Below are 17,182 nucleotides of genomic sequence, written 5' to 3' on the forward strand. Positions count from 1 at the left end.
GGCCAGCTAGATTCTTTTTTACATGCTTCCTTTAAAAAAAAATGGCCTGAAGCCATTCTTGCAACTTTACAGTGAGTGTCGTGGGGAGACATAGCAGTAAGAACAAGGTCAGTTAAAATTGGATTTTGTGCTAACGAGACTGGTGTGTTTGCATACTGACTTGCTGGAGTCATTTGCAGAGGTGGAAACGGAAGTCTCACCGGGAATTATGTATGCCGGTGTTAATCAGAACGGATAACACTTCTGGAAAGTCTGCTGAACAAATCCCTTTTGGAACAAGATGACACCTTCATCTGCCATGTTATTTGCATAATATCAAGGAATTAGCATAATTAGCCCAGAAAGCAGAAATGCTGTGCCCATTAGGTCCTGTTCTGTTGTATCTGGAGCAGGGAGCGTGAGGATGTTGTGCTGGTGGCTTTTTTTTTGGCCTGAAGGAGGAGCCCTTGCCTTTCTTATGAGATGCAAGGCAGACTCTGTCTTGTTCTGGAGCCAAAAATACAAAAAATTTGCAATTTTGCAACATCCCACTTGGGCCTGGACACCATTTTTAGGTTGGTTAGGGATGTGCATGTTTGTTCCTTTTGCATCCATTTCCCCCAACTGGGTGCTCTCCATATGCTTTGGACAAGAGTTCCATATAGCCTTGACCACTGACCATTCTGGCTGCAGCTCCTAGGAGTCGGGCGATGGCTCCGCTCTGCCTCCACAGGAGGGGTGGGTGCTCTTGTGCTTGGGCCCCGTTGGCCCCTGTGAGAACAGGGTGCTGGACTAGACGGGCCAGGGGCTGTCCTTGTGCTCTTAAGAAGTGACTCTTCCATGTATCTGCAAAGTTGTCTCTTTGGTTTTGAAAAGCTGCATACCAGTTGCAATATACCACAGTGGTGGCGGTGACATTGGCGATGGTAACTGAAGGCTCCTTGGGGCAGGGACCTGTCTGGGCTTTGTTTCGCCAAGGCCACAGTGGCTGAGCATGGCTGCTTGTGGGCCCATTGTGCCTGGCCTGAGTTTCACCTTTTAAGGGGAAAGGTGGGTTTGGGGGAGGGGAGGTGAAGAGGAGATGGAGGTGGGTTCTGTGAATTGCACTCTGGTTGTAAGATGGCAGCGAGGGACAAGGTGGAAGTGACAGAGGATGTGGTAGGGACCAGGGTTCAAATCTGTACTCAGCACGAAGCTTATGGGGTGTGACCTTGCCTCTCTCAGCCTAACCAACCTGCCAGGGTTGCTGTGAGGATAAAATGAGGAGCAGGGAGGGCCATATAGAGGTTGATGTCTGTGAGAAACCACAGCTTTGAAGTGGACAATTAGTGTGTTGGCAAGAAGCCAAGTTAAACAAAGGTATATGTGAAAGTCTGCCTGAGACAGGGAAAGCCTAGCAACAGGCTGTGATTGGTTAAAAGTTTCCCTTATAAGCGGCATGACACAGCAAGTTCAGTGTTGGAGTTGGAGTTCAGTGTTGGAGTTAGTGTGAGAGAGTTGGAGGCAGTTGGAGTTTGTGTGTATAGTATCTTGTACAAAGCTCCAGTTACAGGTCGGTAGCCGTGTTGGTCTGCCATAGTAAAAAAAAAATCAAAAAAAAAAAATCCTTCCAGTAGGACCTTAGAGACCAACTAAGTTTGTTCTTGGTATGAGCTTTCATGTGTATCTGAAGAAGTGTGCATGCACACGAAAGCTCATACCAAGAACAAACTTAGTTGGTCTCTAAGGTGCTACTGGAAGGAATTTTTTTATTTTCATTTTTTTGTTTTGTTTTGTACAAAGCTGTGCGTTACTTTGCTGTATATAAAAAAGCTACTACAAAACACGGCGTTTCCATGGCGCTGCTCTGATCTGCCAGAAGCGGCTTAGTCCTGCCGGCCACATGACCCGGAAGCTGGACGCTGGCTCCCTCGGCCAGTAACGCGAGACCAGCGCCGCAACCCCAGAGTCGTCCGCGACTGGACCTAACGGTCAGGGGTCCCTTTACCTTTTCTACAAAACAAGTTACTGCTCAGCAAGTTCTTTTCCTGAGTCGTTGTCCTGGACTACACCACTACACCATCATGCTTTGGGTAGCAGATTGTTTGGTCCAGATCCATCAACAATAGACCACCTAGAGCTCCCTTGGAGAAAAAGGTGGCATATAACTGTAATAAGTAAATACATTTTATTCTGGGGGTGTGTGGGTAGGTAGACAGGCAAGTGGGTGGGCCCTGTTGGGGGCATTTCGAAGAGCTCAGGGGTGGTGGTCTTGGAAGGCAGGCGGAACAGCTGATGGCTGGGCTTCCTTTCTGGGTTTGCTGTTGCCATGGTTACAGCGGCATTGTTTCACCAACACAGCTGCAGCAGCTGTGCAAACAGTCAGGTCCCATACTTTCCTGATTTCCTGATGTGTGGCTGCTCCACCCCCCCCCCCGCCTTCTTTCCTTGTTGTTGTTCAGTCGTGTCCGACTCTTGGTGACCCATGGGCCAGAGCATGCCAGGCCCTCCTGTCTTCCGCTGCCTCCCGCAGTTTGGTCAGACTTATGTTGGTAGCTTCGAGAACACTGTCCAATCATCTCATCCTCTGTCGTCCCCTTCTCCTGCGCCCTCCATCTTTCCCAGCATCAGGGTCTTTTCCAGGGAGTCTTCTCTTCCCATGAGGTGGCCAAAGTCTTGGAGCCAGTATCCAGGTCACAGGCTCACCCTATTGTTCATATCTTATATGTACCCTTGAAACAGGATTTGTGAGCAAGCAAAGAGACAATGGGGGGGCTCCACATTTCCTTCGACCTTGCAGAGAAATATTGAGGTCAATTTGGAAAAGACTAATGGTTTCAGGACTTTTTCTGTGGGTCTCAGACATGTGGTCTATACATTTATGTATATGCTTGCTTGATACATTTATGAACATTTATATACAGTATATATAAGACCTTAGAATTATTGTAACAAGTTTATGAAAAGCAGCAAAGAAATGAAGGGTCTGGATTTCTGCCCTCACCTTTCTTCCCCCAATGCTGCTTGTGTCTGCTTTGTGGTGCTCTGTCTCTGGAAGAGCCGGCGGATGCATTCCTTGTGCTTGTTTCAGAATTAAACAACTTGTAGCTGGGACAATCTGATTTGCTATGCTGTAGTGTGAGGGTGGATGTTAGAATCAACCGGCTTTCTGCTCTTGTTTCCTGGTGCTCAGAACCGCCTCCAGCTTCCATCTTTCCATGGGGTTGTATGGTATATAAGATGCAAGCTCTCCCTCCATTCTAAGCCTCTTAAGGACTTTCCCATGGGGGGCAGGCCAAGGCCACGTGACCTCCACACACTTTGAGTGCTGTGATGCCAGATTCAACACAAATAATCATGGGAGCTGTAGTTTAAGGGCATGGAGAGTTGTGCACAGCCTCCTCCCCTACAAACCCTCTCAAGTGCTGAGATCGGCAGAGGGTGCCCTCTTGGTATTTCCTACTCTGTGGTGGCCCCTAAGTCATGGCACAGAGTTGCGCTTGGCTGCTTCATTGTGCGGCCTCCGGAGGATGCTGAAGACGCAACTCTTTGCCCCATGTTTTAATGGTGGGACCTGAGGGCAAAGAAGGTGTGTAACAGACAAATAAAAATAAGGAGTGAACTCTCGCTCCTCCCCACCTAACCACTCTCAGAGCTTCAGTTCCCAGCGTGGTTTAAACAATCCATCCCTCTTCACAGAGAACTTTCGGAAACTGTAGCTCTCAGCACCCTTTCCTTCTAGAGGAGCCGTCTCCATCCCCTTCATCGTTTGGTCTGATCTTTCTTGACCCTCTTTCCAGCTCTACAAATATCACTTTTGAGATTACGCAAGGCTGCTTCCAAAAGCAGTCACACCACAGGCTTAATGATCCTGTTTCAAGGGAGGGATCTGGATTGGGGCGACAGTGTTGGAGGTCTAACTCTCCTGCCCTTTCTGCCCCAATTCTGGCACTGTCATCTTGATCTGAATCACATTTTCAGCTCAAACAGTTTTTTCCTCAAGGAAGCTGAATTGCTGGTCTTAATCAAGGCTTTTAAAAAAATAAAAAAAGATTTTATTGGCATAAATTCAACTGAGGCAATAAAAATAACGGAACTACAAAACAACAACAGTGCACTATATATCTGGGGGAGACTTAATGTTTGGTTGGAAGAGAGAGTACAAGGGGTTGGAGTAGATCATGATGTGGGCCCCTCCCAACTCTACAATTTTATGATTAGGAAAGGTGAATCTCATGCCATTCTGGGGAAAGGGGAAGTCCCTGTGTTGTTGCCTGTATTTGTTTGTGTATGTGAGATAAAATCCCACCAAAGAGCACAGAATTTTTCAAGGACCCACAAAGCCTTTGGCAACACACAATTTGTGAGGTTTTGGTTTTTGTATCAAAGCAAAAGTCACAAGTCCTGCAGAGTTTTCCATTTGGGCACAACTGAGATTCTGGCAGCTGCTAGCATCCCTGTCGAGAGTTCCCTCCCGCGTGCTGAAAACCTTCAGTCGATTGGCCCATAGATTTAGTAATCAAAGCTGTGGTGAAGTTTAAATAGTTTGTTTTGCGTATTTTGGCCACTTCTTGACAAACTGTTGTCCAAAATCTGAATACCTGTGGGCAGTGTCACCACAGGTGGAAAATAGTCCTTCTTTCAAATCTTTTTTTTTTTTTTTGTAAGCTCATCTGTGTAGAAGTTTGGCTCTTAGGGGACTTTGGAAGTACAAGAGACAATTCGTTAGAAAAGGAGAGTAGGGTTCGATGAAACCTCCTGTTCAGAGGCAGTCTACCTTTTGAGTACCAGCTGCTTTGTAGGAGATATCCTGTTGGGCCCATATCCTGCCTCTGGGCTTCTGGCTTATCTATCATGTGTGCATCGCATTGCCTCCCTCACCTCTCCCAGTCTGGAATAACATTTCCCGCCCCCTGCTCACCTAAAAAGACTTGAAACGCCCCCCCCCCCGCTCTTAAATCCTTACCAAACTGTCGGTGTGAAATTCTTTGACAAATGCTGTGAATGAGAGTTGTCCCGCCAACATAATTTTCTTTATTGGTATTTTGAAATTGGCATTGATTTAAATATTAGTTACTTTAAAAATGAAGATTGCAGGGGTGTGGGAGAGCTTCCTCGTGCATTTGAAGAGGGCGTGGAAAGGGTCGGATTCCACCCCTTGGTTGTTTTCCTGAGAATTACACATTTTTTGCCTCACTCTCCCCAACCTTTCGCCTTCCTGAGTAAATAAATAATGATTAATAATAATAATAATAATTTATTATTTGTACCCCACCCATCTGGCTGGCCCCCTCCCCAGCCACTCTGGGCGGCTTCCAACAAAGATTAAAAATACATTAAAATATTAAAATACATTAAAACGAAATGAACCACAGGCCCTCCTTCCTCTCTTGTTGGACTGTTGTGGGTGTCATACTTGCTCCATTAAGCAGCAGAGGAAGAAAGACTTTCCCCAATTAGCATGCTAATTAATTTCAGGCACCCCCCCTCCTTTCCCAAAGCAAGTTGCCTTCAAAACTAAGGCTTTTAAAAAAGGCATTCTTGGAAATAATCTGGAGACATGTTTGCAGAAAGGCTCCTCCCCTCCCCCAACCTTCCATCTTTGCCCACAAAACTTCCATAGTAGGGGGGATAACTGTAAACAGCCAGGGGGTGTTCCCCCCCCATGCAAACGTCTTTTAAATGTTGTTGCTCCAGTGGTGAACATGCTTCTCTGCAAAAAGGGGTGGCAGTTGAAATGAAGGTGCTCTGTGCTGCTGCCTCCTCAGAGGAGGCCTGGAAACGGCCTCTGCATTCACCCTGGGGAAACCAGGGTTGCATCACGAGTCTGGCATCTGTTGCAATACACCTCTGAGTGTTCCAGTCGGTCTTGGGGGCACAGGCTTGTTTGCCCCAGGGGTGGATGCATGATTTGAAGCAGGTGGGGGGAGGGTGGACTGGAGGGCAGCAAGCTTGCATCAGCTTAACGGTCACCCAGGATTAAGTAGCTGCACCAGTGAGGGAAGTTTTAGTTGCCAAGCCAGCGAACTGGGGCAACCTGGTTGGGTTCTGGGGTGTTTCTGTAATAGAGCAGAGAAGCTGAAATGCCCTTGCTCTGATGGTGAGCGGTTAACTTTTGTTCCTTAAATTGTATGTTTCTGTGCATGTTTTTTCTGCGATAATTTATTTTGGTCTATTCCATCTTCAAGCGCTTAGCTTCATTGGATATCCAAAATACCGGAATTCAAGGGGCACCCAGTGAAGCTGTGGTTGGCCACTTTGCGAACAGGAATGCTGGACTAGATGGGCCATTGGCCTCATCCAGCAGGGCTCTTCTTATGTGCTGTGTCCTCACAACAGCCCTGTGGGGTTGGCCCAACATCACTTGATGAGCTTATGGCTGGGGTGGCGGCGGCAGGGGGGGGTTGAATGTGGGCCTACCTAGTGCAGCCTTCTCCAAATGGGTGCCTTCCAGGTGTTTCAGATGGCACCAGGTTGGCAAAATCTGCCCGATGTGTTGTTTGATTCTGGCCCTAGCCACCACCACCCGAAGCCAGCACGGCCACCTGTCAGGGAGGATGGGAGCTGTGTGTGTGGTCCAGTGAACATGTTGGCTTTCCATGTGCTAGTCAACACAGTTACTGCAGGTTTCCTCCAGCCCATGATTTTAAAATAAACATGACAGCCCTGCACCAAATTTCAACCCTGCAATGAGAAAAGCTGGATTCTGAAATCCTGCAATTCGGGCAAATGTGCATATCTTCCACCCTGCACCCTTCTATTTCTTACATGAGAACTGAGCACAGTGCTGTTTCCTTTTGAGGAAACAGGCTCAGGAGTCGGAGGATGAAAGCATCTCCCGGATCACAGAGAAGGGCTGATGTGCCCACCAGTCCTGTTAACTGTCTGCTCAGAAGTAAATCCTTCTGTGTCCAATGGGGCTTCTTCCCATGTAAACGTATGCAGTAGAATTGCATATCCAAATCATTTCTTGTTTTATGCATAGCGTCCGCTTCAAAGTTTTATGTACCTTATATTTCGCCCCTCTGCTTTGTTCCAGTTCCCATTTGGCCGCCGCATGCCCTGTGACATCTACTGGCACGGCGTCTCGTTTCACGAAAATGCCATCTGCTCTGGCCAGGTCAACAAATTCCCAGGTAGTAGATTTATTTGCGTCGCTCATTTAAAAGAAGCAGTTGCACAAGGGAAGGAGGGGGAGCCCTTTGCGGTGTTTTCTGTCTTCACAGACAGACAAGTTCTATTCAGGGTTCTCTCATGGGAGGTGGAGCAAGCTTCTTTTCTCCTGCTCCAGGGGCTAGGACCCAAACCAACTCCCATCAATTAGATCCGCACTTCGTTTTCCTCCATTCACCTACCGCCTCTTCAGTTGATCCTCTTCTCCCTTAGAAAGACCAGACCATTTTATGTGTAATTGGAACTGTTCTGCCAGATTCCTGGCCATGTATAAAACCAACAGTGAATACCAGCCTGCCATCCTTTTCATGCAGGATTTAGCTCCTGACACATGGGTAGCATTTATCCCCTCTTGTCCAGGGGTGCAGAACCTCAGACCTGGGATTCCTCACCAGGCTGTACCCCCTTTCCCCCCTGGCTGCCCACCTGTCACAGACCCTGATTTGCACCTTTCTTAAGTGTGTCCCTGAGCGATGTCTCTTGCTGCTGGGATAGATGGAGCATAGGGAGGAGAGCATGGATAATAATTCCACTCGCCCAAAATGCTGTGGTAGGCTGGGGGTGGCCCACACTGGTCTACCTTAGCTGCTGCTGCCCCTCAAGGTGTCAGACATTGGGGGTGGGTGGGGGTGATTTCCTAGCCAGTTTTGGTGTAGTGGTTAAAGTGCCAGAGACGGACCTGGGTCAGACCAGGGTTCAAATCCCCACTTGGCTGTAAAGCTCACCAGGTGTGGCTATGGAGGGGCCAGTCACTGCCTCTCTCAGCCTAACTTATGTCACAAGGTTGTTGTGAGGATTAATTAAATGAGGAAGGGGGGGGGAACCATGTACACCACCTTGAGCTCCCTGGGGAGGGGAAGGCGGGGTATTAGTGCAGCAGGCAAATACCTGGAGATGCTGGGGACTGAGCCTGGGGACTTGCTAGTTAGTTAGTTAGTTAGTTACGCTGCCTTTCACCTGTAGATCTCAGGGCAGTTCTCAAGAAAACAAACAAACAACAAGACAGAAACTCAAAACATGCAGTCAGGGGCGCAGCGAGCCGCTTGGCTGCCGGGGATGGCAACCCAAGCGGCACCCCTGGGAAGCGGGGCATCACTCCATGCGCATGACGCATGTGCACGGAGCGACGCCTCCACCCAGGCCAGTGAGGAGGGGCTTCATGCTTGTGTCAGCCCTCCTCGCTGGCCCGCCCCTCTCCATGTCCCGGCTCCGCTCAGGGAGCCCAAGCAGTGGTGAAAAAAGCCGCTGAAAGGGCTTACTGGCTGGAGGTGCCGATCGCGGGGGGCGGGGGGCAGGGTCCCACCCCGAGTGTAACCCTCCCAGGGCGTTACCCGGGGCAGCCCCCCCGCCCCTCTTGCTACACCCCTGCATGCAGTAAAAGCAAGAACAGAACAGAACAAAACAATGACTTCCCCTGCACTGAACTGTGATACTACCAGTCTCAGAAGGAAAGCTCAGACAGGTTCCCACCCCCCAATAGATTATTTTTAAAGAGAAGAGAGGAGTTTTAGTCAACCTTTTCCTAATATTAGGTCTATCAAACTTCTTAAAGCTCCCTTACTTCTCCTTTAATCTCTACCTGAATCCGGCTAAGTAAGAGCTAAGCGCCCAGATATTGATTCATCACAGCTCACAGTTCTTTCCGTTTATTGCGTTCTGCAAAGAGCTGCCAGGCTTTGCTCCCTTGGAATAGAGTAGGCAGGAAGGCAGTGCTCTCTCTCTCTCTCTCTCTCTCTCTCTCCTCTCTCTCTCTCTCTCTCTCCAGCCCCCCCCCCCCCATGCCACACTTAATGAAACTCTGAAGTTTGGTTTCTCTGCTAGCTCCAACGATCAGCCAACTTGGCTGTCTCTTCTCACGTATGAAAGAAAGCTCTGTGGCAGGATAAGGGGTTCAGTCTCTGCTTTCCTCCTTGCATGGGGCAAGCATGCAGCAACAAAAACAGGATAGTATTGGGCAGTGCCAATTGGGCAAAACCTTCCCCAGTAGATGATCATGTTAGATTACTGCAATGCATTCATTACACATGGGGATTCCTTAGAAAACGGTTGGCAGCTGGGGCAGAATTTGGTGGCCAGGTTTTTCACCGGGGCAAGACATTGTGAGCACAGAACACCCATTCCTGGCCTGACCGCACTGCCTGCCATTTAGTTTCCGGGCCCAAGTCAAAGTGGTGGTTTTGGCCCACAAAGCCTTATGTCTCAAGGACTGCCTCTCTCCATATGACCATCCCAGGCTCTGCAATAATCTTCTGAGGCAGTTCTCCATGGACCTGATCCGTGGGAGGCCTGGAGGGCAGCAACATTCAGTGGTGGTTCCCTTCTTGTAGAATGCTCTCCCCAGGGAAGGCTCCCTTGGAGCCATTGCTGCATATATTTAGGTGCCAGATAGAAACATTTATTTTTCTCCAGACCAATTGGCTTTTAATTATCTGTGTCCTCCCTCAGTGGGTGGGATGTTTTAAACCTGCCTTTTAAAAATAGGGCTGTCTTTTCAGTTATTCTTCATTATTATGCTGGTTTCAATGTATGTGCTTGTTTCTTTTGTAAGTTGCTTCAAGTTTTGTTTTTGTTTTTTTAACAAAAAAAAAAGTGACCAATACCTTTGAATAGCAACATGATCAGAGATTGGAGGGCATGAATGACAGCTGGGAAATTGTGCAGGAAAACCCGTGGAGTTTACTCCATTGTGGTGTCCTTTGTCATGCAGTGCTGTGCATGTCTACTCAGAAGTAAGGCCTATTTAGCTCAGTGGAAAGTGTGTGCATTCTTAACAGACACTTCCCAAGAGAAAAGTTCTGCTGCATTCAGCATAACGTGCTCCCGAGTGCAGCTTTTCCCAACAAAGTTTCTGCAGGCTTCCTGGATTATGTGTTTGCTGAGACTGAGTGTTGCAACCCCCCCCCAAGCACCCAGAGGCTGCTGTGTGAGCAAAAGCTGCCTTAGTACAGTTGTGCCTTGGTTCTCAGAGGCCTTGGTACTTGTATGTTTTGGCTGCTGAACGTCGAAAAGCAGGAAGTAAGTCTTCCGGTTTTCGAACATTTTTTGGAAGCCAAACATCCGACACGGCTCCCGCTTGGGTGCAGGAAGCTCTTTCAGCCAATTGGAAGCCCCACCTTGGTTTCTGAACTGTATTGGGAGTCAAACAGACTTCCAGAACGGATGCATTTGGGTACCAAAGTTCGACTGTAGCTGTGCATGGGCTTTGCAGCCTTTGCAAAATAAAATAGAGATCACCGTTTAGTATTTTTTGATATTATCAAATAATCATTATCAACAATTATTAAAAGTTACTATTATAAGTAATGCAAGAGGTGGTTGAAGGTAGAGGGCTCTCCTTCATTGTAAGCAGAAGTTGGATGGCTCCCTGTCAGGGGATTCCTTAGCCGTGATTCCTGCACTGCAGGGGGTTGGACTAGATGACCCTTGGGGTGCCTTCCAGACACTGTTGGACTCCCAAGTCCCATCATGCCCAGCCAGCGCTGCCAACCGTGGGGGATGATGGGAGTGTGAGTCCCGTGACTTCTGGGGCCGGGGGCTGCTGAGAGCCTGGCTGTTCAGAGGCGTTTATCCCACCGATTGCCAGATGCTGGAGAGCAGGAGAGGACAAAGCGCCCCAAGGGTCATCTAGTCCAACCCCACATGTGAAAAGAGGGTGCAAGGCAAATTTCCCTCTAGCGCAGAAATGCTGCAGGTGGCAGGTGCAAAGTGCTCAAGAAACAAAACAAAACCACTTTCCTAAAATAACGGGGCCAAGCTAACTAGAACAAACAAGTCTGTGGCCCTCCAGAGGCTTGTGCGCCGCGACGGCCCTCATGCCCAACCACTGGCCATGCTGGCTGCAGGGAGCGCTTTTGGAGGAGCCCCCTTGTGCTGGACTTGCCTGCTCACAGCTGACCTTCTTCCCCAGGCATGACCGAAGTGCTCAGGAAGATCCCGCTGAGCCGTGCCATGCGGATGATGAAGGAACTCTTCCCTGACGAATATAACTTCTATCCACGCTCCTGGATCCTGCCAGAAGAGTTCCATATTTTTCTCGCAGAGGTGGGCTATCCTCGCTAAGGTCTTTGAGATTTGAAAGAAGTTGGTATTTTAGTATGGCACTGCCCAGTTTGGAACTTGATACCTCTTGATACCAGGCAGGTGTCTTTGTTGTACTTCATTGTTCGGCGTCTGCCAAAAATTTCATTCTCCCCCCCCCCCCAGCTTGCCTAGATATTTGTGGGGTTTTTTTAGTTTCACTGATTTTAATTAAAGTGTTTTAAATTATTGTTGTTAATTATTTTTATCGATAATTTTCTTGTTTTATACTTCTCTGTCAGCCAGCCCGAGATTTTATTTCATGATCAAGTAGTGTGTACGTTCTTTGACTCTCCCTCCCCCAAACAATTTTGGCAACCATGGTTTGTTTCTCATAGAGTTACAGACTGTGAGCCTTTTTTTTCCTGGGCTTACAGCTTGGAAAGGGTGGCTCTGGCACCACCTTCTCCTGGCCCTTTGCCCATGTCAGGGGTAGGCAACCTAAGGCCCGTGGGCAGGATGCGGCCCAATCGCCTTCACAATCCGGCCCGCAGATGGTCCGGGAATCAGCGTGTTATTACATGAGTAGAATGTGTGCTTTTATTTAAAATGCATCTCTGGGTTATTTGTGGGGCATGGGAATTCGTTCATGTTGTTCCCCCCTTCAAAATATAGTCCGGCCCCCCACAAGGTCTGAGGGACAGTGGACCGGCCCCCTGCTGAAAAAATTTGCTGACCCCTGTTCTACAATATCGTGTGTCCCCCCCCCCTTGCACCTGCCTTGGTAGATAGTGGCTTTGATTTGCCTTTCTGAAAAAAAGCAGATGGCTGATAAAACACTCTTGCATATGGTCCTCCGTCTGTGTTTGAGGGGAAAGCACTGCTTTGTTACCAAACATGACATTTTACGTCACATTCCTCCCCCCTCCCCCCTTCTTTTTATACTAATGTGGAGACAGTGTAATGAAACTGGGGTATCCTGGGAACTATCCCTTGCTGGTCGTTTGCTGGTGCCGCCCCACTTTGCACCCTAATGATTCTGGGTGATTCCCAAGAGGCTCCCCCCCCCCTCCAACCTGTTAGCACCACTTTCTCAAATATCATGGACAAAGAAGGGGTAGGAGAAATGTAACAGACGATCATTTGCCGCCTTGTTTCCCTTTTAGGTCAACATGATGAAGGAAGCCAACCCCAGGTGGAAACCCATCTTCATTGTGAAGCCAGACGGTGGGTGCCAGGGGGAAGGAATCTATCTCATAAAAGACCCCAGCGACATCCAGCTGACGGGGAACCTCTCTATACGACCTGGAGTTGTCCAGGAGTACATGTCGAAGCCATTTCTTATTGACAGTTTTAAGTTTGACATCCGCCTTTACGTCCTGCTGAAGTCTCTGGACCCGCTTGAGGTCTACATTGCCAAAGACGGGCTCTGCCGGTTCTGCACGGAGCCCTACCAAGAGCCAACCCATAAGAACCTCCACCAAGTCTTTATGCATCTGACTAACTACTCCCTAAACATCCAGAGTGGGAACTTTGTCCACTCAGACAGCGCCGACACGGGTAGCAAACAGTCATTTTCAAGCATCTTGAACAGGATGTCATCCAACGGCATCAACACAGACGACCTCATTGATGACATCATTTCCCTGGTCGGCATGACTGTTATTGCTTTGGTCCCTAACTTAAAGGTTTACTACCAGTCGGAGATTCCTGCCGGAAAACCAGGGCCTTCCTGCTTTCAGGTGAGCCAAGAGGGCATTTGAAGGTGCGTAAGAACATAAGAAATGCCCTGCTGGATCAGGGCAAAGGGGCCCTAGTGTAGGATCCTGTTCTCACGGTGGCCAGCCATGTGCCTCAATTGGGAAAGCTTCCAGCAGCTGGCGTGCAGAGGCATTGCTGCTCCAACCATGGAGGCAGAGCATGGCCATCAATGGCTAGTGGGCATTGATGGCCTTGCCTCCCCCTCCATGAATTTGTCCGATCTTCTTTTAAAGCCAGCCAGGGTGGTGGCCATCACTGCCTCCTGTGGAAGTGAGTTCCACAGTTTAATTCTGTAAGGTGTGTTTTCTTTTATCTGTCCCAAATGTTCCAAGAAAACCATTTAAGGCATCAGAAGTTATTGCTGACGTGTTCCTCATCAACAGATGCTGCCTTGGTTTGTTCGTTCATTTTCAGACTTGTTATTTTTATGCAGACAAGATATAAGAGCATAATCAGTTGGTCTTATATTGACAGTACACCCTGTCCAGGATCTACCCAGGGTACGCGTTTAATGAAATAAGAACCAAAGATGAGTCTGCTGTATCGGGCCGTGGGGTGGGGGTGGCGGCGTTTGGCATCTACTCCAGAATCCTTCTCTCTTTTGTGCATGCACACACATACATGTGCAGGCAGAAGGTGGCCAGTTGGTTTTCACACTTTAAAACACCAGGAGAAATAAGAGGATGAGACTCTGGTGGGACTGGACTGTGTGTGTTGCCTACCTGTGATCTAAATGGTTCAGACCAGCCTCCCTGAGCATGGTGCCCTCCAGTTGCCCAGTGCTGACGAGGACTGGTTGTAGCATGAACACATCTGGTGGCGACAACGGGATTAAACAGACCTTGCTGGCAACTGCACCCCTCTCCACGGTTGCCCAGATGGCCTGTGCCGTGGCTGGGAGGCATGTGAGAACAGCTGGGGCCAGGAAAAGTTATTGGGGAGGGTCTTGGAGCGGCCATATGTGCTCCACTTCTGAGCTGCAGCCCCCACCTCTTTTAACCGCCCTGTTGCAGTTTAATTTGTTAATCCCTTTCTAAACTGCTGTCTCAAGGTGATCTGCACATAAGATCATTAAAAAGAGTTAAAAGAACAAGAACAACAAATGCATTTGAAACCCCAACAGGTGGACATCCGTGGCAAAGAACCATTTATCCAGCTGGTACAGCCTGTTGGAACAAAAATGTCTTCCGCTGCTTTTGAGAAAGTTCAGGGAGCGCGTGTCTGTCGTATGTTTGGTTGTAAGTTGTTTTGGGTTGCCTTGGGCAAGATAAAGTGAGTGAGTAAATGAGTGAGTGAATGAATAAATGAAATCTCTACAGGAACTCGCCATTCCACAGGACAGGGGCAGCTGCTACACTAAAAAGTGCTGCTCCAGGTTACTGCAGGGAGAGTTCCTGAGATCTTTGGAACTTGCAGGAGAGACTTTACTGCAGGCTGCAATGATCTCTTGGGTGTATAAGTTCTAAGGCAAGTAATCTGTATGTAGGGAGTTGCATGTCAGCACTAATACTTTGAACTCAGCCTGGTACTTCTCCAGTTTGCAGACACAAGGGAACAGCAGTGGGTAAAGGCCACCAGGAGGCTCTGGACTGGGCTCCTTGTTTCCAAATTGTGGAAATCCACACCAAGGTCATCAAGAGACTCTTCCTCCAGACACAAGGCTGTAGTCTTCTGACTCCCTCCCCTCCCCAGCTTGCTTAAATCAGAAAATATATTCGTTTTCTCTTCTGTTTCCTTCTTGTTGTTTTTGCCAGTGAGGGTCAGGAAGAGCTGAAATCTCAGTATCTCCTCTTGACCCTTGCAAAATTGCAGTTCATGCCATTCTGACCAGAAGACAGCTGTGATTATGTGAGCAGACTGTGTCATTAAAGCCAAGAGGAACTGCCACAGTAACCATTTGCCAATTAGTGTCTGCAGTCAAAATACTGTACTGTGGAACCCGTCTCGGAGCAATCTCTCTCTTTCTCTCTCTCTCTTTCTCCTCCCCCCCCCAACCACATACCTTCTCCCTCCACCAGGAAACCACCTTCTTGTAACCATAGCAGACCTTGCTTTTAGCAATCTATGGTAGCAATCTTTGGTGGGACACTATAGGCAACGACCGATAAACGTGCGTCCGAAAGATGTGCAGTCACGCGCAGTGCCAGACCCAGGGCACAAATATGTCACTTAATACGTCACGTAAGGGGCAGAACGGGTGGGGTGCTCTTACATGAGCTCTGCAGATACTGCATGTGCAGGGGGCCAGGAATGGAAACCCTGTGCAAAGTGGCTGCCATCTGTATAGCAGCAGAACAGCCTGCTTGTGCCCTTAGGAGAGGCCTGTGGGTTGCTGCCAGCCGTTACAGCTGTGTGTTGTTGCCACCACAGTCGGAGGCAGTAAATGCTTCTGAATGCCAGTTTCTGGAAAGCACAGGAGGGGAGAGTGCTGCTCTCGTGCTCAAATTCTGCTCGCGGGTTTCCCACAATGGGCATCTGGTTGGCCACTGTGAGAACAGGATTCTGGACTAGATGGGCCACTGGCCTGATCCTGCAGGGCCCTTCTTATGTATCTTCCTAGGTTGTTCTGGCAGCTTCTGGAAGGGGCCAGAGAGAAAGAACATGGAGACCACAATTATAGCCCACCCTGTCTCAATGGATTGGGGTGGGGAACTTTTCGTAAGAACTCATCCACCCTCCCCCAGTAGAAGTTTATCCAGATACGGTGAGACTACCGCCACTCTGTTTCAGTAAAAGTCAGGCCAAACAGGGATGCCTTTAAAAGGTGCAAATGTGATAATTAACCATCTTGGAGTATTTCTTTACACTATGCCAGCCTTCCTCATCTGTTGTTTTTAGACTCCCAACATCTTCCACTTTGGGGTTAATGCTAAGCCACAGACCATAGTTTGTTGCTCTTGCCTAAGAGAAGATTGAGGCAGGAACCACTTGCCCATTCGTGGTGAACCATTATTAATTACGTGTCATGTGTGAATGCAGCCATTTTATCCAGCGGAGGCAGTGGTTCCATTTGGAGATTAACTGTAGAGCTGATTCTGAAAATGCTTAATGTCCAAGCATAGGGGAGTTTGGAAATGTTTTTACATATACATATATATATAAAGCTGTTGTCTCTTGTCTAAAGATTTTAGGCTTCGACATTCTGCTGATGAAAAATCTGAAGCCCATATTGATGGAAGTGAATGCTAATCCGAGTATGAAAATTGAATATGAGAAAGAGGTAAGCCCCTTTGTTCCCTGTGTAGCATCCTTCTCTGTCAGCCTCAGCCAGGCTAGACTCTTTCTTCCCCCTGAAAGGCAGAAGCTGGCTGGGGACTTCCAATTGCTCCTGCCTCCCCTCAGGGTGCCACCTTGCTTCCTTCCTCAAAATAATAATAATAATAATTATTATTATTATTATTATTATTTATACCCCGCTCTCTCCAGCCAGGGCCAGGCTCAGGGCGGCTAACACCAAAAATAAATTAAAATAAAACGTAATAGAAAAAAGAAAAAAAAGGGGGAGGGGAACAGTTAATTAAAATACAGCTTAAAATGCGGTTTAAAATACAGCTTCATTTTAGTAGTAGCCCATAAATCAAGACCATGAAGGGAGGAAGCATCAGATATTCACCCAAGCCAGCTATCCATGCTGGTCCTACATGGGCCAGCAAAAAAAGCCAAGGGAAAATTTATATACCAAATCCCATATAAGGGGTCAGAGTGAGTCCAAGCCAAAGGCCAGGTGGAACAGCTCCGTCTTGCAGGCCCTGCGGAAAGATGTCGAATCCCCCAGGGCCCTGGTCTCTTGTGACAAGAGCATTCCAGCAAGTCGGGGCCAGTGCTGAAAAGACCCTGGCCCTAGTTGAGACCAATCTAAGCACCTGGAGGCCCAGGACCTCCAAAGTGTTGTTATTTATGGACCTTAAGGTCCTCCTTGGGGCATACCAGGAAAGACTGTCCCGTAGGTACAAGGGTCCTAGGCCACATAGGGCTTTAAAGGTCAAAAAATGCACCTCCTCTCCTTCCAGGCAGCTTTGGGCTTGACCCTAAGGGCTGAACTCCAGACCAGATGTTGCAGATCTGCAGCTGGATTTCCTGCCTCTTCTCTTCAAAGCAGTCATGTGATGTTGGAGAGGAGATGGGATGGGGCCGGGAAGGTGGGTTCAACTGGCATGGTTTCCCCTAACAGGAAAGAATAAGGACCTGGAAATTTGCAACCTGATCTTTTTTGGATTTCTGTTAGGAACAGGGGTGGGAGGATTTGAACTGAGGAGCTCTGCAAATTTCAAAA

The 17,182-nt window shown here is 48.3% G+C and overlaps 1 protein-coding gene across 1 annotated transcript in view; it reads left to right on the forward strand.

Annotated features, from left to right (window-relative positions):
- The first annotated feature begins 6,742 nt into the window (after positions 1-6,742).
- Positions 6,743-17,182, forward strand: part of TTLL11 (tubulin tyrosine ligase like 11) — a 32,449-nt gene continuing 22,009 nt past the window's right edge. The window contains exons 1-4 of the mRNA XM_033138205.1: positions 6,743-7,094; positions 11,039-11,172; positions 12,315-12,890; positions 16,034-16,129. Coding sequence (XP_032994096.1) covers positions 6,962-7,094; positions 11,039-11,172; positions 12,315-12,890; positions 16,034-16,129 — 939 coding nt within the window. The 5' untranslated portion in view covers positions 6,743-6,961. The remainder of the gene's footprint in view (positions 7,095-11,038; positions 11,173-12,314; positions 12,891-16,033; positions 16,130-17,182) is intronic.

Source organism: Lacerta agilis, chromosome Z (genome assembly GCF_009819535.1).
Source record: "Lacerta agilis isolate rLacAgi1 chromosome Z, rLacAgi1.pri, whole genome shotgun sequence".
Lineage (NCBI taxonomy): Eukaryota > Metazoa > Chordata > Lepidosauria > Squamata > Lacertidae > Lacerta > Lacerta agilis.